The sequence below is a fragment of the Ptychodera flava genome, chromosome 17 (genome assembly GCF_041260155.1).
Source record: "Ptychodera flava strain L36383 chromosome 17, AS_Pfla_20210202, whole genome shotgun sequence".
In the NCBI taxonomy this organism is placed as follows: Eukaryota; Metazoa; Hemichordata; class Enteropneusta; family Ptychoderidae; genus Ptychodera; species Ptychodera flava.
Genome location: NC_091944.1, coordinates 38,599,512 through 38,621,227, shown reverse-complemented (window position 1 = coordinate 38,621,227; position 21,716 = coordinate 38,599,512). Strand labels below are relative to the sequence as shown.

The 21,716-nt window shown below is 37.7% G+C and overlaps 1 protein-coding gene across 1 annotated transcript in view; it reads right to left on the bottom strand.

The window, feature by feature from the left end:
- Window positions 1-11,159: 11,159 nt before the first annotated feature.
- LOC139116289 (chloride channel CLIC-like protein 1) overlaps window positions 11,160-21,716 on the bottom strand; it is a 28,642-nt gene continuing 18,085 nt past the window's right edge. The window contains exon 4 of the mRNA XM_070678904.1: window positions 11,160-11,273. Within this exon, the coding sequence (XP_070535005.1) occupies window positions 11,175-11,273 (99 nt within the window). The 3' untranslated portion in view covers window positions 11,160-11,174. The remainder of the gene's footprint in view (window positions 11,274-21,716) is intronic.

Sequence of the window (21,716 nt, the reverse complement as noted above, 5' to 3'; positions counted from 1 at the left end):
TTCCATGTTGCGGTCGATTTGCATCGCGGTCCTCGTGGTCTGGTATTCCCCGTTGTTCTTCAATTTAATTGCCGTCCCAACGACGCGTTCCGTGTTGCTGTCGATTTGTATCATGGAGGACTCTACCTCCACGATTTGTATGGCGATCTCTACGTTCCGTGTTGTTGTTCGTTTTAATGGTAGTCTCAACATTCAGTGTTGCTGTTCATGCAGCTTATTTGCATCGTGGTGACCTTCCGTGTTGTGCAGTGGTTGTAGTGCATTTTAATCACGGTCCCATTTACGTTTTAAGTTACTGTCGATTTGCATTGCGATCCCGACGTTCCGTGTTGTAGACAAGTGCATTTTAATGGCAGTCACAACGTTCAGTGTTGGTGTTCATGCTGTTGATTTGCATTGCGGTCCCAACCTTCTGTGTAGCGAGTAGCGAGGCAGGCTCAGCCGAGGGGCCGTGGCCGATCGTACGAACCAGCAGAGACAAGCACATTATGGTTCAGACACTCAACACTTGACGGGAACTTGAAAAAGTTTACAGTTGAGCCGTTCATGTTCTTGCCGCTGTCACAGCCACCAAAAGAACAACGTTCTTCCGTAGTGAAGGAGGACACTGTCCTGATCATGTAAGCGGAAATCCCTAGAAGTTACCCCCCGTAGGGAGCTTACGGAGGTGTGAAATACCTTACTTCCCGTTATGAGATACGGCGTCGGGCAAACTTCGGAAAGCCGAAAAAAGTCGACTGGAGAGGCTCGGGGGACACGCCCACATTGCATTTTTCTTTTGCCATATTTCATAATCACGCGCGCTAAACGAAAAAAGAAATGAATGTAACTGTTTTATAGACCATCAACTGTATTTCTGTGATTTTGCAACATGGGCATTTCACCAGACGCATACAACTTAAATGCTGATGAATTAGTATCAAAATCTGTAGAAGGCTTGCAAAACTGTCTGTTTTCACAAGTACAGTAAACATGGGGCCTTCAAGCAAATGCGAAGAAAACAAATTAATGATTTTCAACAGGGAAATTGATTCATTAAGGATAAAAGTGTTTTATTATGAGAAAAGCATATAAAAACAGTTGATCAATATGCATGTACAGTTTCCATGCCAAATGGAAAACATATTCAGACACAATCAGAAAAATTTAAAATGTAGGGCTGCTAATTTAGCATAAAAAGGTCGATCTTTATGTCTGAAAGTGTTAAATCCGAAGCTTCGTTTAAACTTTTTTATACTTGAATTACTCCTATCTTCCGTTATGCTTCTCAATTTTTTGCACTTTAAGGTAGTATGCACCTCGAAAGTGAAAGACTTAAACTTTTGCTCTAACTTTCCTCAAGTGATCTTTCAATCATTCTCTTTCAAATCAAGAATAAAAATAGGGGGTCACCGTGCAAATTTTTGTACTAGAGAAACAAATTGCCCAAGATTTACCGATATTAGAAATTCAAAATGGCCGCCTTCCCTGTATTAACTCTAGTCTCTATGGAGAAAAATAAAAATTTTCGAATTTCGAAAGACTCAGCCGGTGAAAAGTTTTCTTTCACCAAGAGCTTTAAAATGAACCCCCACATGTGGTATACCAGAAGAGAATTGTAAAAGTTTGAGAGTCCGAATGTCTGTCCCCGAGGTGCGTTCTACCTTAAATAACAATTGATTATGAGAATTGTCTTGAAAGCTCTGTCAATTACAGATTTATTTTGGGGGTAAGTAAAGGCACCCCGTTTGAAAGCATAATAGCTGATGCTTGAGTTAGAAAGATTGCCATTAAAATTTATTTCGATGTGTCTGTTATACGATTTCGGTGAAGACATATTCAGACACAATCAGAAAAATTTAACGTTTAATGTTTAATGTTTAATATATTTCTATAGCGCTTTTTCTACAATAAAATATTCAAAAGTGCTTTACATCAAGTAAAACAATAAAATGTAAAGTAAAGTAAAGTAAGCCTTTATTGAAATCGTATCCCAGTTGGGATCTTGATCATAAAGTACAATAAAGGTTTTGCAAAAACAAAAACAATGTATTGCATTCAATAAAAATACAAAACAAGATTTAAACAAAAATCTCATAAAATGTCCAATAATATTAAAAATTAATCAGTGCAGTTGATAAAATTGTTTAAAAAGAAATGTTTTTAATTTTGATTTAAAAGGTTGAATTTCTATTATGCACTTTAATTCAATTAAAATGAAGGACACAATCACTCTCTGAAGGAAAATATTAATATTCACTCTTCCAGGGCTAGTTTTTGTACACCATATAATTTAGGCAGCTACAGTCATGCACGTGCTTTGAACTCACTAGGGTGAAATTATAATTGCACAGGAGGATAAAACATAAGTTACCAGTGACATTTGAATAGTTTAAAGTAAATCTAGAATTTATTTGATGATTCAAGAAAATCTGGTTGTGGTAACAAGTTGCTGCTGGTAGAATATTCAAACCTCACATCAATTTTGAAAATTACTTAAATGCCTCAAACTTTACTGTACATAGGTATAAATCAAAGCTTAGACTGAATGATCATAATCTTTGGAATAAAGTAGGTCAGAAAAGGAAACATAGATTACATTTGAATGAAAGAATTTATTTAAATTGTGACAATAATGAAAATAGATCGAGTTGATTTTGTTAGTTCTTGTAAGAACTACATTTCTGGAAGAACAGTAATTCTTCAAAGAAGTGACAATGATTATCTCACAATAAAGAAGAGGATATGAAAAAGTTACGGATTGTAATCTTCTAAAAGTTCCTCTCTTAAGAGTATAGACTTGTGCAGAACCCAGAAATAGTTCCAACCAATATGGCGAGACACTGTTTTTGTATTATACAGGTGATTGTTAACTATTTCCTCCTGCTTTATTGTTCACTTAAACATTTTTAGTATATCTTGATGTACAGTACCATACTCTCTGTTAGCTGTGCCCAGTACACTGAAGACTCATACCAAACATAGCTTGATGAAGGGCGTGACCGCAGGCGCATGTTACATTTCTGGCTCAAATGATAAATTGATTTCAATCTGCAGTAACTCAACAGTTGCGATTGCGTGACCATATTTAATCTTAAGATATCTGGATTAATACACAAGGCAATATATATATATATATATATATATATATATATATATATATATATATATATATATACTCTGATTATTTCGTCTGAACTTCGATAAATTGTACATGGACATTTTGATCTGAGCGATCTTGCTAACACACTTTGAACTTTCCAATGCATCGAACATGTATTGTATTTAATCAAGTACTCGTTTCTCGTTACCTTATTTCTAAAAGACAATATTTGAGACTGCTTTTTCATAGCAAGTGTTACTCCATCTCCAAGGAACAGCATACTAATGTCAACTCGGTCATCTGATTTCACTTTATTGTTGACAGTTCTGATGGCCACAGTTGTTTCACCCATGAATTTCTAGTCGGCCACATGGCCATGCCATAGAACCTGAAAACAGAAAATGTGATCGATATATCTTTCTTATTATTGGATGATTTTAAATGATATACTCAAATACTGTAAAATTGAATGGTTTTACATAGTTTTGTCTGACAAAGTGCCCTGACACCTGTGAAATCTCCTGTACAAAATTGTACACAACATTTCAATGAGCAGTAATACATATACTCGGTAGGCCTAATCACTTCTCAGTAAGGGACCGTTCAGTTTTTACGGCCTGGGGGGGCCGGCAAAATCTTGTCGCCGGTGTTCAAAAAAATGATGACCCCCCCCCTGAATTTTTCGAAAAAAATGATGACCCCCCCTTTGTCAGACGAAAAAATTTGATGACCACCCCCCCCCCCCCCCGCGGAAAAATAACCAAAACCCATATGTCAAATTTACCCGCACGGTTTGGATTTGAACTCCGGTACGCGGCGCACTTTATTCGTGTAGCAGAGATGAAAGTGCACAATTTTCTCAGCCACATCCATGCAAACGTCTGTTAATTAGGACGACTGTAAGGCAATTTTGAACTTCATTTCCATGGACAACTTATGTCCATGGACATTGTACAAAGTAAACTTTATTGGAGTGGTTCGCCTAAGGCAGCCCTCCGGTTAAGAGGGTCATGGGCCATTACGTAAAGTCAACTTTATTCTAGTTGGCAACCAAAGGTGGCCCGCTGGTAAAAAGAGGGTCGATCATGGCCATTGCACGAAGTAAACTTTACTGACCATGGCCGCTGAAGGCGTCCGGCCGTTAAGATGGTCATGCGGTATTACAATAAAGTCAATTTATTGTAGTGGGCCGCCGCAGGCAGCCCGCCGGTAAAGAGGGTCGATCATGGCCATTGCATGAAGTAAACCTAATTGGAGTGGGCCGCCAAAGGCGTCTGCCCGTTAAGAGGGTCATGGGTAATACATAAAGTATATATTTATTGTAGTGGGCCGCCGAAGGCGGCCCGCCGGTAAAGAGGGTCGATCATGGCCATGGCATAAAGTGAACTTCATTGTAGGTATTATGTTTTTGAAAATGTGGTGACCCCCCCTTTCCTACCAGTGAAAAAGTGATGACCCCCCCCCTTCGTGGATTCCAAAATTATGATGACCCCCCTGGATTTTGCCGCCCCCCCCCCGGCCGTAAAAACTGAACGGTACCTAAGTGGGGATAAGAGTACAGTGGCTTGTGAACCGATACACGACGGCCGCTGTCCATGCACTAGACTTGGTTCAAGTCAGTGAATTAAAAAAAATAAAACATTCTTAATACTTTCTCTCGTGTCTCTCCTATTTCATACAAACCTATTTGGAATTTGGCAGCCCAGGCCAGGTTTTCCTAGCCATTGAATGCGTCATTTTTTGCTCACGTGTGAACACGTGAGCATATGTCGCAGCGATGTCTGTCTGTCTGTCTGTCTGTGTGTCTGTCTGTCTGTCTGTTGGTCCATTTTCTCAAAAACGGCTGAACGTATTTCAGTCAAATTTGGTAGACATCTTCAGAATTCAAATGGCTAGAACTGAAAAGGTTTTGGTGGGCGTGGCTTGGATATTAATGAAGTTATGAAAGTTTTAATTTTTCTGTTACGCCGCGTATGACAAGTGAAAACAATCGACTGTTTGAGGGCGCTGTGAAATGTGCTTGTCCAGGTTGGCTACAGCTGGATAGCTCTGGTTTCAATCACGGTCCCTCCGTGTTTCAACCTCGTATTGAACATTAAAAATATGATATTTTATTACTCATTCAACTCACTATTCAAGATAAAATATCGTTTAGCAAATTAGCTTTAGGCCTATCCTTGGTAATTGATTGTTTCCCTCGCTGCTCGATCGCCAGAAATGAGTACATACGTTCTCTTCCTAGCCTCATGGCATGGAAGTGCTGATGAATAATAACTTTGGGTCAAAGGTATTGAAGTGTCCAATCAGGTTCGTGCACAGAGTCCAAGGCCATGACCTACTTCATGTACTTCTGCACTGTTTTGATTTTGCTTCGCCAAGAAACGTGTCCGTCATTGTCCATAGAAGTATGTTTGCTCTCCTTTGAGGTTGTTTGTGAAACAAATTCCGGGATAGGCCTTGGAATGCATACGATCGGCATCGCGGCAGTGCATGTAGCTAGCCCTACGAGTATGACGAGAGTGTCCGGCTTTGGCTACGCCGCCTCCCACCTCCGGTAGGCGGCGTAGCCAAAGCCGGACACTGTCGCCATACTCGTAGGGCTATGCATGTAGCGTACCATGCTTGTGTAACTGCCGAGCTCAACGTGCATTCACGGTTGATACTCGTGTACAATCATGATGTGTTCAATTCTGATGAAGATTCATAAGTCTTACTTTTGCAGTCTTTTTCCGTACGATAATCCCGACAATACGTGTTACTGTTAGACGAGGTGGCCATTTTATGATAAGGGAATGGACATAAATTACAGGGGGGGGGGGTGGACCGGTGTTTTTCGAAAAACCGCTGCGTAAAAAATAGTGACCCTTCAAAAGTTCATGCACAAAAATTAGTGACCCTCCCCCTTATCCGTGCATGAAAATAAGTGACCCTCCCTGTTACTCAATACCCCCCAAAAAACCCGCAATGTGTTAAAGACCCCTTCTGACTTGCTATAAAGGAAGGCAAAATGTGGCCGATATAACGCGTTGTCCAAAAAATATCAAATCATATGTGTGTTATTCATGTAAATGTACTTTGCTTGAAGTGGCAGGTAAAAAGTGCATGCCTGTACAAAAAATGTAATTTTTAGATTTTATCAATAATGTTGATTCACTATACATGTAGTCGACTATAAGAAAACTACGAACGTGTATTTTCCAGTATAAAACTAGCTATATCTGTTCATATACAGATGTTTAATAACTGATATAGATATACTTGATTAGCATGGGTTGTTTACAAGTGCACATGTGAACAAGATATTTGATTTTGGAATTTCTGTCAAAATGTTGATCCACTATACATGGGAGTCTATGACAAAACTATACATGGGAGTCTATGACAAAACCGTCAAAAAATTTTCAGAATTAAAAATTTGCACTATTTGTGCATATATGGACCCTGAATAATTGACATAATTGTGCTTGATTAGAAGAGGGTGGTAAAATGTGCATCTGTGTACAATAACTTTGTTTTTGGAATTCGCATAAAATGTTGATCCACTATACATGGGAGTCTATGACAAAACTGTAAAAAAAAATTTTCAGAATTAAAAATATGCACTATTTGTGTATATATGACCCTGAATAATTGACATAATTGTGCTTGATTAGAAGAGGGTGGTAACACGTGCATCTGTGTACAATAACTTTGTTTTTGGAATTTCGCATGAAATGTGGATCCATTATACATTGTAGTCTATGAAGAAACTATGAATATTTTTTTTAAATACAAAACTTGGCAAATCTGTGTATTTATGTATGCTTGATTATTGATATTTATGTTCTTGATTAGACTAGAGTGGTTACAAGTCCATGTGTGTGCAAGAAATTTGATTTTGGAATTTCACCGAAATGTTGATTCACTATACATGGCAGTCTATGGTGAAACCCTATGAATAATTTTTTTCCAATACAAAAATAGGTAAATCTGTGCATTTATGTACACTCAATTATTGGTACTAATGTTCATGATTAGACTAGAGTGGTTTCAAGTCAATGGTTGTGCAAGAAATTTGATTTTGGCATATCACTTAAATGTCGATTTACTATACATGGCAGTCCATGATGAAACTATGAATAATTTTTTTCCAATACAAAAATAGGAAAATCTGTGCATTTATGTACACTTGATTATTGGTATTAATGTTCATGATTAGACTAGAGTAGTTTCAAGTCAATGGGTGTGCAAGAAATTTGATTTTGGAATTTCACTGAAATGTCCATTCACTATACATGGCAGTCTATGATGAAACTATGAATAATTTTTTTCCAATACAAAACTTGGTAAACCTGTGCATTTATGTACACCTAATTATTAGTATCAATATTCATGATTAGACTAGAGTGGTTTCAAGTCCATGGTTGTGCAAGAAATTTGATTTTGTAATTTCACCAAAATGTTGATTCACTATACATTGTAGGCTATGAGGAAACTACAAATAACTCATAGGTTATCTGATCCTAAATTGTTATTCAAAAGTTGTTCGACCTGAAGCTTCCAGTTGTTATTGATGACACTATGCACTATTCTGAATAGTTTGTATTCTGTCAATGTCCTCAAAAAATTAAAAAATGTACATACAGCGACATGAACGTTTGACACCGACCTATACCCAATGTATTGTCAATGGGAGAATGATGTCAAATAAGTAATCTCCCAAATTGTTATTGAAAGAGTCATTATAGGGGACAGTTATGCACAATAGTGTTGAATAAGTAGAAATCATGACAACTTAAATCAATGTGGCTGCTTGGATCATCAATACATTGTTTATTATACCTGAAATTTGCGCCCGAAGGGCGCGCCGAAAATGGTAATGGCAGAAAATGAAAGTGCCAGGAGGTATTTTTTCTTTTTTCAGTATTCCATAACGTGCACATGCAATTTCAGCTTTGATGCATGAAAAAGGTGACCCTCCCCCATAGGCTTGCACAAAATTTTATGACCCTTCAAAATGCTTGAGCGAAAAATGGCGACCCACCCCAAAAAACACCGGCCCACCCCCCCTGTAATTTGTGTCCAGTCCCTAAGTTTCAATACTGCACAGCTACATAGCGTCACTATCGTGTGATCGAGGTACAGCGTTGTTGAACGGGATACAGAAACTCTGCAGAGGGAGAAACGATCGTTGACATGAACAGTCAATGTACTTCAGCACGTAGTCCGCAGATAGCGGATCGAGAAAATAAACGTGTCCCAGTAAATAACGGAATATTTATGTACATTAACTCGATATTAATCAAATTTCCAGCTCATCGCAAAAAAATGTATTGCAAAGATTAATTTGTCACTGACAAATACTGCACTGTATGGAAAAAACAGTCTGTAGAATAGTTCAACTTCAAGTGGTATTACCCGAGACAAACATTGTGTTGTCAATTTTGATTTCATTTCATAAACTTCATACTTCATCGAGTATCGTGTATTTCAGCCTTAGTGAAGCCATTTTATTGATATTTTCAATTTTTGTCTTGGCTTTGTTGTGGAACATGTTGAATCGTCTCCGTGGACATGTAGGCAAAAGTGTGACGGGGTCGAAGTGACTTGGGTACCTGGGGCCGACCAAAACCAGTGTGAATTACTGGGGTCAAAGCGGACAGCGGCCGGGATGACGTGTTCCCCAAGCGAGCTACCTTCAGAAGTCTGTTTCATCGCAAAAAACGTCAACTTTTAAAACCCGTCATTTATTTACTGATGTTATTCTCAGCATCACAAACATATACGCCTCTGCTATGTATCACAGCAAATAGTTATATTTGAGCGCCCCGTAAATGGGATCCTCGTTTTTTTTGCGAACCCGGAAGTGTGTCTTGCTCAATGCATTTCCTACCCATAGCGAGGGAAACTGCCCGCGTTCCCATGCTCCCATGCACCCTTTTTCAATGCCAGTGCAACGCCATCTGTGCAAAATTTGTGGTGGTATGCTCCCGTGTGATGGAAAACCTCTCTTATTCTAACAATGACGTAGTTGACTTTGGACTTCGATTTCGTAAATGTGATGTCCATGCAGTGAGTTTGGGTTGCGCGCTTATAATGCAATCTTCGCCCGCCTGCGGTCCGATATCCCGCATTTATTAGCGATATTTATCTGTTTTGACTTGACCAAAGTTGGCAAAACTTGCTATGTACATTAAAGATACTATGATACAAGATTATTGAAAGTCATTTGACATTTTTTTCAGCCAATTCCCAATATGCATATTTAATGAACCTTCCAAATTAGGGATATATACTGGCATTTACTTGATAAAATTTGGCGAAATATGCTGTGTACATTGATCATTATACCAGGTTATAACAGTATTGAAAGTCATTTTGCATTTTCATGTCAGCTAATTCATAATTTGCATAAATAGCTAACAAGCTTTCACGGTTTGGCATATAGAGCTTGAAGGACTTGACCAAAGGTAATTACACATGCTATATTGTGATACAATGACAGTACTCAAAGAAATTAATTATTTTTATTTCAGCTAATTACATATTTGAATACTTAATGACCTTTAGAATTGATCTGTGGTGAAATTCATTGTGTTGATCATAACACTTTAAATGTAGCAAAGCATGTAGCAAAGGTTCAAACTTGCACATAAATGCAATATATAATGAAACACGTGAGCATTTTCAGTTCATATCTGGTTGAGTCTGCGCAGTCATGAGTAATGGGTTTGTCTCTGCCGGATTCCAGGAGAAACTTAGACTGCCCCCCCCCCCCCCCCCCCGAGTCGCCTGGCTTTTCCCGGTAGCTTAGTCACTGGCTGTGGGCCAAGGCGTTCACCCCACGGTCTACGCAACAGCCTATCATTAACGCGACGGTCTGCTGATGTTCAGTCCTTCAATTTATGATATGTTTTGATAATTATATGCAGTATATGCAAACAAACTTGGAGGAAGCGTGCACCCACTCATTGCATTCACCCCACTCACGGGTTTCACATGGAAACAAAACATAAATAATCACGTTCACCCCACTCAAACATTCACAATCATAGACTTGAGCCAAGTCTATGTATGCACGTATGCACCTGTACTTTTCTATTATGCATACCACACAGCCGTCGTGTATCTCTTCACTGGCGACTGGCGACTGTTGATATTAAGGTAGTTCGCGCCTCAAAGTGAAAGACTTAAACTTGTGCTCAAACTTTCCTTAAAGAATCTTTCAACCATTCTCTTTCAAAATCAAGCATAAAATCGGGGGTCACCGAGCAAATTTTGGTACTAGGGAAACAAACAACCCAAGATTTACCGATATTTAAAATTCAAAATGGCCGCCATCCCCGTGATAACTCTATGGAGAAAAAATTAAATTTTCGAATTTCGAAAAACTACGCCGGTGAAAAGTTTTTTTACACCAAGCGCTTTAAAATGAACCCCCACAAGAGGTATATCAGAAAAGATTTGTTAAAGTTTGAGAGTCCAAATTTGTGTCCCCGAAACGCGTTCTACCTTAAAGAGCGGTCTCGCGTCCGCAAAGGCCGCGGACAGAATATCCACTGTTACTTTAACCGTAGCAAATTGAGAACGGGGCGGGGAAGACAAAAGAAACACAGAGAAGGAATATTCTATAATCTATATTCTATATAATACTTACATTATCAAGAGCTACAATTCCACCACCGTGTTTGACGAGAGCTAGACTTTTCTCATAATACTCGCTCCATCATGCTTAGTTTGTCAGCATCGATGAAAATAAAGTCAAAGGTACCAGCTTCTTCTGCTGCTAACATATCATCTGAAAGTGTCAGTTTTTGTCAATCATACAGCAAAATGTATTTACGTTACCTGTTGGTCATCTTGTTATTCTTAAAGAATAAGCGGACATTGTAAATCACTCGTGTTATAAAACAATCTGAACAATGTCGTTTTGAACATACTAGTCTGTAAGATTCTTCGGAAAAACAGGAAAATTTTATATTTGCGGCTTAGAGACTTCGAAATAACGGACAAGTAATTGAAAATCGCTTGTACAAACCTAATGTCTTAGATGCTGGCTGTAGCCGCAAGTCTATCTTATGCTCAACACTGGCGTCTTTCCAGTACTGTCTTTTTATATCGGTAAATTCCTCACTGACGTCACAGGCGATGACTTTGCCGTCATCCGGCAAGGCACAGGCAATACTAAGTGCATTGTATCCTGTATAAGTTCCTGCAAACAGAATGAGAATGAATACATCATCAGACTTGAACAAGACTTGAACAAAAACTTGATTTAGCTCTTACCATCTGTTCCGAATAATATGAATGTCATAACAGAGAGGTAACTGAGGTCTTCTTTCATACAAGCATTGTTACCTTATTAAACAGGTAAAATGAGAAGTGAAAGTTAGGTCTACAACAACACAGTAGCAGGTTGACTTATCTGTTGAAGATGCCACTTTTATACGAAGTGAATGAACATGAAATTACATTAATATATTTCGCAAAGCGTAACGGTTCATTCTTATATTCCAAAACTCGACACCTGAAAGTCCACCAATGTAACTACATTTTTCTCAATATTCAACGGTGATTTCGAGCGTGGATATTAACTACCAACTCTAACCTGAATTGAACAAAGTCTTTCGTTTGCGCACTGTCTCGACTGCGAAGAAAAACATCAAAATAATCATGGACAGATTTGTAGAAGACTGAAAATGAGAAAAAACATGAAACAATCATTGTTTAGGGTTCCAGAAAATTGATAGGTCTAGGTAATAACCCATTCGCCTTCGAACAAAAGAACTGAACGGCTAACGCTTGACTAGGCAACTTGCAGGATTATCCAGATTAAAATATTTACAACTTTAATCTGAAAGTCTCAGCTATCGTAAGTGATATAATGCTTTTTTCGGATACACCAATTATAGCATGAAATGATGCCTTTCAAGTTAACAAAGAACTGTGCATAAACTCACCGGTGAAAGCGAAAGGGCCGTCTGTTTGCTATCAATACTATACAAGACACATGCTAGGCTATTATAATCATTATTTCTGATATACTGATGAAGTGGAAACCAAAGTGAAAGTCATCGCCAGAAAGTATATTTAGGATATTCATATGCTTTGGGTCAAGAGTACATCTTCAGAAGGTTATGTCGAAGACGTTAACAGTCAATGAATGTAATATCGAACGGACGCCGGTGATAAAACATCTTGGTTTTGATCTCGACGAACATCTGTCGATGAGGAAGAACATCTCAAGGAAGTGCGCAATTGCAGCAGGAAATATACAAAGATTGAAGCTAATTTTAACAGTACTTGAATCTTGATGCAAGGAAAATCATAGCATCAGGCATGATTCTTTCACATTTGGACTATGCTAACTCTCTTTACGCAGGACTTCCGGAATGCGACATTAAGAAATTACAGCGAATTCAAAACATGGCAGCTAAGACCATCCCGGACAAAAGTAAATATGACAGTGCCACAATATGCTTGAAGATTCTACATTGGCTACCTGTGCATCTCAGAATTGACTATAAAATATGTTGTTTAATGTTTAAATGCGACCGTAACGAAGCACCAGAGTATTTAATATCTATGCTAACCCCGTCTGTAGTCAGGCGTGTAGGACTTCGGTCAGGTAGTAATTCTGAAAGTTCGTACGAGATTCCTAGAACATTTCGTAAAACCTTCGCAGATAGGGCATTCAGTGTTCAGGGTCCAAGAAGGTGGAATGGATTACCAGTTGGTTTGAGGAAAGCAGAAACGTACAAACAGTTCAAGGCAGACCTAAAAACTTACCTTTTTGGTAAACTGGCCTGTATTCTTTAGATGCAGTAAGTATATGTACACGGGAGTGGTTTCAGCGTTGGACAGTTAACACTTAGAGTTATGAACACTGTTTGTACCTTTTCATCTGATGTTACATTTTCTTCTGTATTGATTGTAAAGCGGGTTGGATAATGGTTTTCGTTGACACTCCGCTATATAAACTAACTAACTGTAACTATTCAACACAACTTGACCTTGGCCTTGACTTTCTATCATCCCTGGACGAAACAGTTATTTTCTCACATTTCCTTTCTCTATCTGTTCCTCAATATTGTTTCTTTAATCCTTCCCCTCTCACTGCACCTGTGTCTGACTTAATATTCTGGCCTGACAACGTAAGAGAATAGCGGAATGTTTGAGTTACTGGAAACAAAATCCTTTGGTCAACTTCCTGGTAGTTAGTATTTAAGTATGAGACGGAAGAACTGGGCTACTTCAGGAACGCAAAGCATTCTTGAATATTCCACATTGCTCACCGTGTACTGTTATTTTAAAGAAAAGAATTCATGCTTAATAAATAAGTCATCAGAACTTTACCGTATAATCGCTCTTGACTTGTACAAAGTCGTTTAATCGATCATACAAATTCACGAAATAAGACACTGCAGGTACTGGTACAGTCGGTACAATAATGCACTTTGATTCTTCGGTGAATAATTTGCATTGTCTCTTCCAGTTCTCAGGCAATATCCTGCCTAGAAACTCTCGGTAGTGTTGGGTACCCTAAACGTATTTTTTGTGAAGATATAAAACTACGGAGAGGTTCTGGACAAGGCAATCTGTTGGACGTGTGTGTAGCCAGTCCCAGTCACCATATCATTTGGATACACGAACATAAGCATCATCATGTTTCCAGCGACGAAGCAATGTTTGTCGTGCTTATTCTACTCACATAAGTTCAGATAACACTTTAGGTTCTCGCAAAGAGTGGCCAATAAAATAATTCATGAGCGGACTGAGTTCTCCCTTGTAACTACTCTTCCCGATGCTTAGAGTAATCCCTCCTACCCTCATGCGGTACCCTGAAAAAAAACCACACCAGCAAACAGACCATTTGCATAGACATTCCTGACAAGCAATGTTGTGGTCGCCTCGGGGAAGATGAATCATATAAACGCACAGCTGTAGTTAACCGCATAAAGCATCTTGTGACTTTATTCTTCTTCTGTACTTTATGCTTCGAGTATTGCCACTACAGTGATGTAAATCATCATTTGCGTGATGTGTACAGTATTTGTTACAAAATTATAACATAACGTAAGTCTCTGGCTCCGTCTCAGTAAATTAGAGAGATTGATAGCTCTTATTGTAATTTAGGAGCTAGACATGTAGACGTGCTTCAAGTTTGTGGGTATATCAATATCAAAAGAAGGGTAAATTGAAGGAATAAACTTCAGCAGACTGTCGCGTTAGTGGTAGGCTGTTGCATAGATCATGGGGTGACGCGATGGCCGGTAACTGCTGCTACCGTGATCTCGAAGCACGGAGGTGGAAGCGTCTAGATTCTACCCTGTAATAATAGTTATTGTGTACATAGCAAAACCACTGAAGGATAGGCAAGATATAATCAGCCAATATGGCAGTACCGACAGACACAGCTCCTGCCAGTGCCAGCATTGCTGTCTTGCTGTCTACTATAAAAGACGTGAAGAGTACCATTTTATTACACAATTCAAATACATGCACGATAAGGCAGCTTGTGCTTACAGTCAAGTATCCTTGAGGGTGACGTAGTTTTTCCCTTCTATCGGTATGTAAATAAGGCCAAAGTATGTAAATACACTGTAAAAATCATTTTCCAATCGTCGATGCAGCCTAAAGGAATTAGAAAAGAAAATAATAGGTAGGCCGGGACTTATACATTATTACTGAGTCCATTATAATGAAACAAAGCAAGAATAGTTTGATAAATCTCTCCACATTTCTGTTTAGATTTTGAATTTCGAATTCATTGCTGTACGGTTTTGGAATTTCATCTTTACATAGTGGTTAGGAAAATGACTGATTCGACATTTACATGCTAGCCTAGTACCCTGGTGTTAATTTAGGAGAGCCGTACATTTGATGATTTCGAATTTAAAATGCTTCCAATATCTAACCATGCAAACTAAAGATACACGAGTTTTATTTACAGTGTAAAAAATGAAGAAAATGATTGTTCTTGAGTGTGTTCAGTGCCTTGGTTTGAGCCTCTGCATGCACTCTTAGGAGCCGCTCTACATCAATAGCTCCACAACATATCTATAGGGCACTGTCCATGAAATTTCCTCATGAACACCAACACAAATTTCCAGTACGTAGACACACAGATACGAGTATTCTACATATTTCTTAGGACCGATCTTTGAGCTCCGAAGTTATTTACCTATACCAGGAATAACTTTTGAACAACGGCACATCTATTTGAGTGAAAATGTCATTAGAAAGTTCAGTCCAAAGGAAGTGGTCATGTAGGAACTAATGATTGCTGCCAAATGAAAGACACGGTTGCTGTTCTCGCTTACTGTAAGTTGTTATTAAAAGAAGCAAAACAGATAACGAACGGCAATGAGGTAACCTTACTTGGTATTTACCCGAGAATGAGCGCATCAGCTTTATTTAAAAACAAATTTGACAATTTGATAACAATGTCAACAGAAAGCGAATGACTAATCCCATGTAAATGCTCCATGTCTACAAGAATTAATGCGAGAACTAGGGAATGAAGACTTCCCTTTATATAAACCGCGACATGGAGTAATAGCTCTTTTGTAGGATGGCATTTCAGGGATATATGAATATAACTGAATAGATCGGCTTCGCAAATCACATAAAGTGGTAAACACACGGTGGATGTTTTTAACAAGACAGACACTGAAATCTTTTACCTAGTTTTCGATAATTTTGCTCTATGCTACTTTCATTGAGTGGAGTTTTTTCTGGAAACATACGGAATCCGGAAACATAGAATACGGAATCATTGAATGAAAGTGAACAGAACTTGGTATGGTGTATAAAACTAACTGCTTTGCTGATCTCGACACCGTTCAAAATGTGCAGTTGCGTCTCTTGGTCCTCGATAACAAGCTTTGCGAAGGACGTAAAGTTCTCCTCACCCTCAAAGTCAGGGATCAGGCGAAAATGGTTCTGAGTATGACGGTACAACCGAGACTACTATAGCATCAGCTTCACCGTCGGCAGATCCGACTATTCCCGACTGTGTCCAATGAAATAATAACCATAAAAGCGAACTCCGAGTTAGAAACTCCGAAATTTCGAGAAACCCCCTCCCGCCAACATGATGAATATGAGTAAACCCCCCTCTAAACACAGAAATTTTGACTAAACCCCCTCCCCACTTGGAAAAGTTTAATATCAATAAGTGTATGTCTATAATTTACGGATTAAACAACATTAGAGACCTTTCAAATCCTGGTCTGCTAGATTGTCATAAGTTGCCTCATGATGGTTGAAAAAGGTGAAACCAACAAAATGAAATCCATGGTCACAAAAATACAAATATAAAAGCTCACCTCAACCAATATCAAACCATATAACATTTGCATGATATGGGTGGGTATGTGAAATGCTAAAATAGTTATTGAACTTAGTCAACTAAATTATATATTTCTATGATAATAAAGGCTGAGAGCATAGCTCCATGACCCAGCTCTGCTTCCACCGCTGGTCACAACACTTGCTATACATATATATCACTATTCTTCTTCAGAGCAACCCCCTCGTAGATTTCAAATTTTGGGGTAACCGCCTCTGATTCCTCCGTAATTAATAATGACGGCTTTCTAAGTACGAATGCTGCATGTTTGTTGGACTGTTCAGGCTGTCTGTAAGTTATAGTTCTCTAATTACATAGTTTATCAGTATGTATGGATTGTAAAATAATGTCACTGTATGGTAAATCTTACCTTTCTAATCGTCAACAATTTGTATCATATCTAGGTTGTAACTAGAGGTGTTCAACAAGGTTAAATTCTAGTTCCTCCTATATTCTCGATATTTATAAATGATCGGCCTCTATCTGTGCACAATTCTTCTTTATATCACATAAGTATGCAGACGATCAGACACTTATTGCGCTGTGAATGAATTTGAATTATATAGTGCTATCAACAACCTATCTCGAATTGTTTGATCTCCAACTCTGTGCGTATCAATACTACTAAAACTATATGTGTCCTGATAGCGACTCCGTAAAAATTGAGTAGAGTTGCTAGTAGAAACAGAAATGGCGATTATCAGTCTGTGTCTCTATAAATAAAATATTTCTCAAATCGAAAGCCGTACAATTTACTAGGAGTAATACTTGATGCAAATTTAACTTGGAAGAGTCATGTTAATATATTATGTTTGATTTTTGAGAATTGGTCTTATCCGCCGTCTATGTCAGTTTTATCCCAAAGTAAGATCTACTGCATTATGACTTGACACAGATCTCATTAGATTATTGCATTATTGTTTGGAGTAATACGACTGAATGTTATCCCGATAAGGTTTCCACTGTGAAAAAGCGTGCTTTGCGTATACTTTTTGATTTACCACATGATTTTCCCTCTACTGACCTCTTTAGCATGTTTGAAGTTATGTCTGTTAGACAACGTAATTTTTACTTTTTAGCTATAACTGCCTTTGCTTCTTTATCTCAGGATGTACCTTGTTACCAAAGTGACTTGTTTATCCTTAATAGAAATGTTAACTCCTACATAACGCTATAGATATTGAAGGTTGGTCAGAGAAGTTTTCAATATCGTTCGACGAAAGTATTAAATTTACTACCATTTGAAAATTAAGCAGGTTTCTAACCTATTCATGATTAAAAAGCTTTCTAAAGCATTTAATAGGAATAACATTTCTATTTAAGAGAATTGTGTCTTTTCTATCTGTATGTAAGTCCCGATGAATATTACTTACTTGAGCAAATCAGTCACTCTCTAAAAGTATAAATAAATAAATAAATAAATAAATAAATAAATAAATAAATAAATAAATAAATAAATAAATAAATAAATACATAATTCATAGTCAGTGGAGGCGCTACACTGTCCATGGACAGACCTTCACGTAAAAATAATTATCAGTATCCATCTTAGGTACTGCGCATTACGAAAATGAAATTCAAAGTGCTTGCTTTGTATGGGAAGCCTTCGGTCTGTAGCGTCTTTGATAAACATTCAGGGTAAAACTTCGGGGTGTCGTCGTTAATTTTTCGGACAAGGTAAGTTGTGTACTACTAAACAGCTATATTACCTGTGTCAGACAGAGGAAAGAACTATGTGAGCTTCAATAACCATGCTTTAAAACTTATTTTCACCCACAGAAGTTTAAAAGTAAGTCCAACTGTTAAGTTGTGGACCATTCAGTCTCAATAAGTATCATAGAATTTCAGCAGATCACAATATAAAATACATTTCGTTAATGAGCTAAACTTCATAAAATGTGTTAACTGCTAGGGCAACTGTGTAAGATCAGTTCATTCTCCTGGACGAGGACTTAAAGTGACGCAAAGAACACTCGCATCGGATGAAGTTGGTACTCTGTTGACGATGGAACTCAATATACGCTGTCTTTGTCACGTGATCATTGAAGTGTGATTCTACGAGATGTACAACAACGTCGCGTTTGTGACAACGTGAAAGTGCGCGATATTTGTTGCGTACAATGGTATTACGAAAACAGAGGCCTTTGCCCATTATCCACGAAACTGGTTTTCAAGCAGACGATCAGTGACAGTTTCGATGGAAAAGTTACAACGATCCTATTTCGCTTCTCTTTTCCGATAATTTCCGAAGAAGAAGTCACGGCAGAGAAGGCAAAGCCGGCCGCGGCCAATGCGGCTGCGGTGGCAAGTACATCCAGTGCAAGCGCGCCTGCGGTTTCAACACCTCCAAGCACCACAAGAGCTACTCCTGAACAGATACTGGCGTACAGTGGTTACCGGCTAGGCAAAACGTTAGGTGATGGTGCTTATGCCAAAGTAAGTGATATTTGAAATCATCAATGGTTTATCCGCTGTGTTCTTAACTGATATTTTAATCGGTTATTCTAACTCCATTTATTATGTCAAGGGAGGGCCCGCGGGATACGGAAAGGTTGAGATGGCAACAGACCATCGGCGCTCACGGAGATCATATTGCAATAAACTCGCATAGTTGGTATGTTTTCTTTAAAACTTTCAAAGGCAATGCGAAATCATATCGATATGTCCGTAACATTGTAAAGAAAGAAGACAATGCGTGGCGGAACAGATCGTTGGCTACAGAGATATAGATATATTTTAGATAGATAGATAACGTAGAGAGATAATAAGATGAATCGTGCAAGGGCGATCTCATTTTCATTATTATTGCTGGTATTTCTGACATAAAAGTGAGTGAAGTAAAAAATTACAAGTATGCGACCGAAATGCAACCAGTGAATTTCATCAAGTAAACATCAATATTATATTTGTCATTACATTTACGGTATTTTTATTTACACTTTTACTGAGCGACCGAGTTACTCAAGGAGTAATTTTCGTCGGGGCTCAATTCACAACATGGAGCAAAGGGTGTGCTCTTTTAGGTATCCTATCGAATTTATTGTGAAACATAGCGACATTGGGTTTATATGAGTTTGTATTCGCGCCATCAATATGCTTGAATAATATACTTCCTATACTGAAGAATAAATGCCAACACACTCTACAGGCACGTCTCTCCTCACAGTGCGATGTACAGTGAATATCTATGATTCGAAATAGATCATTATTGTTGGTGCGTGCTAATGATTAAATACATACACTTCGAGACACGTATACATCGTGATCAGACACGTCAACAGTCGGAATCAACAGAATGTAAGATATGCAATTCACAGCTAGTTCTAGCACAAGGAGCTCTTCCACCTTGTTTATTTGTGTCTGCGTTTGTTTGTGTGAAAGTGTTTTTTGTTTGTTTATTTGTTATTTTTTATAAAGTAACAGCAAAAAGATGTTTTGTTTATATTTGTCAATAAAGAGCAGTTTATTTATTTATTTATTTATTTTGGTTAGGCTTAAGTTAGGGTTAGGGTTAGGGTTACCAATAATATAGAGGGAGTGACTTAAGTCTAACTCTAACCCTAACTTAACTTATAACCCTAACCCTAACCATCGGAAATACATATAAACAAATAAATAAATAAATAAATAAACTGCTTTTTACTGACAAATATAAACAAAACAGCTTTTCGCTGTTATTTTATTAAAAATAACAAACAAACAAAAACACTTACACACAAACAAACACAGGCACAAACAAACAAGCAGGAAGAGCTCCCTGTGGTTCTAGTTGGAATGAAGTTTGCGGAGATGTAAGTAAGTAAACAACTTCGCCTGCATTTATCTTATTATTTGTACAAATTTCGGATTTTAGTGCAACACATTGAACTATATGAGGAGGCTCGAGAGGCAACTCATGGTCTACTGACAACACAGCAAATTTACATTTTTCCTGTAAGAAAAACAAAATGTTTTACTTTGATTTTTATTTGGTTACGATTATTTGTGCCGACTATCTACATTTCTCAGAATTATTCTTTCATGAATTTTTCAACAATTGATCTGTTCATTATGGTTTAAAATTGTTTACCAGATAAAGTGCATACAATTTAGGCCTGTCGGATGTCCCACACGATTGATGTCACGTAAAAACCAGTGAAGCGTCCCTGTAACCTCCACAAATGTAATAATCTCCACAAATGTAATATCAACCACAATTGTAATAAAATGCACCCATAAATGTAATATCACCCATAAATGTAACAAAAATCAACCATAAATGTAATAAAAACACCAACCACAAATGTAATAAATGGTAACCATAAATGTAATAAAAAAATCACCCATAAATGTAATACTTGTCAACCATAAATGTAATAAATCTATTTTGTCGTTGCAATTGAGGAATTAGCCCTTAAATATTGATCTATGTAATAAGGAAAGCAACTCCACACATTATTCATTTCTTAATTGTTTGCGTTTAGTGTCTTTTGCATATTTGAAAGTGAATTTTACGTTTCCCTGTTTTGTGTACAGAACTGATTGGCCATGGCTACACACAGCTGTAATCTGAATGTCAGTGCAGTCTCTACTCCAGAGTGGGGAAGACTGTATAACACTACGATCCTTTAACGCCGTTTTTTTTTCGAAAATTGCCGTACTTTCTTAATCAATCGCCTCAAATTCGTCTTGAGAGGATAAATTGTGTTGAATAATCATAGATTGTCTGTATTCCTATGTTGTCCCACTTTAAGTTTGTTCCTTCACTAGGGATGCCAGGATGTCTAATTTGTTCTACTGTGTTCAAGGTAGTGTTCGTATTGTTATTTACTAGATTGAAATATATGTTCTCGTCAACATGTTTTGTGTCGTAAGTTTCTGTTATAAGGTTTTATATTCTCTGTTATTTGTTCTGAGTCATCTGTCATAAACTTTGTGTGGTATCACGGGTTGACGAGTTATTTTTGACGCTTCCTTATTATGTAATTATCAGTGTCGAGAACTGCTGTTCGACAACCATTACCCAACGGTTTGATCAGTACCTCGCCGTTTTCTAATAGCGTTCTCAAAGTATTCTATTCTGTGTTTCGGAAAGGAAACCTAGTTTCAGGAAAGTATGCAAGAACATTACATTAGTCTTATTAAAGTTATTATTTACTCAGGGCATTGATAAACAAATGATCACATATGCAAGTTCAAGTTTATTACATTTATGGTTGAGTTTTATTACATTTATGGTTAAATTGTTCATTACATTTGTGGTTGCGGGTTGTTACATTAATGGTTGACTATTTTTTACATTTGTGGTTGATTTTATTACAA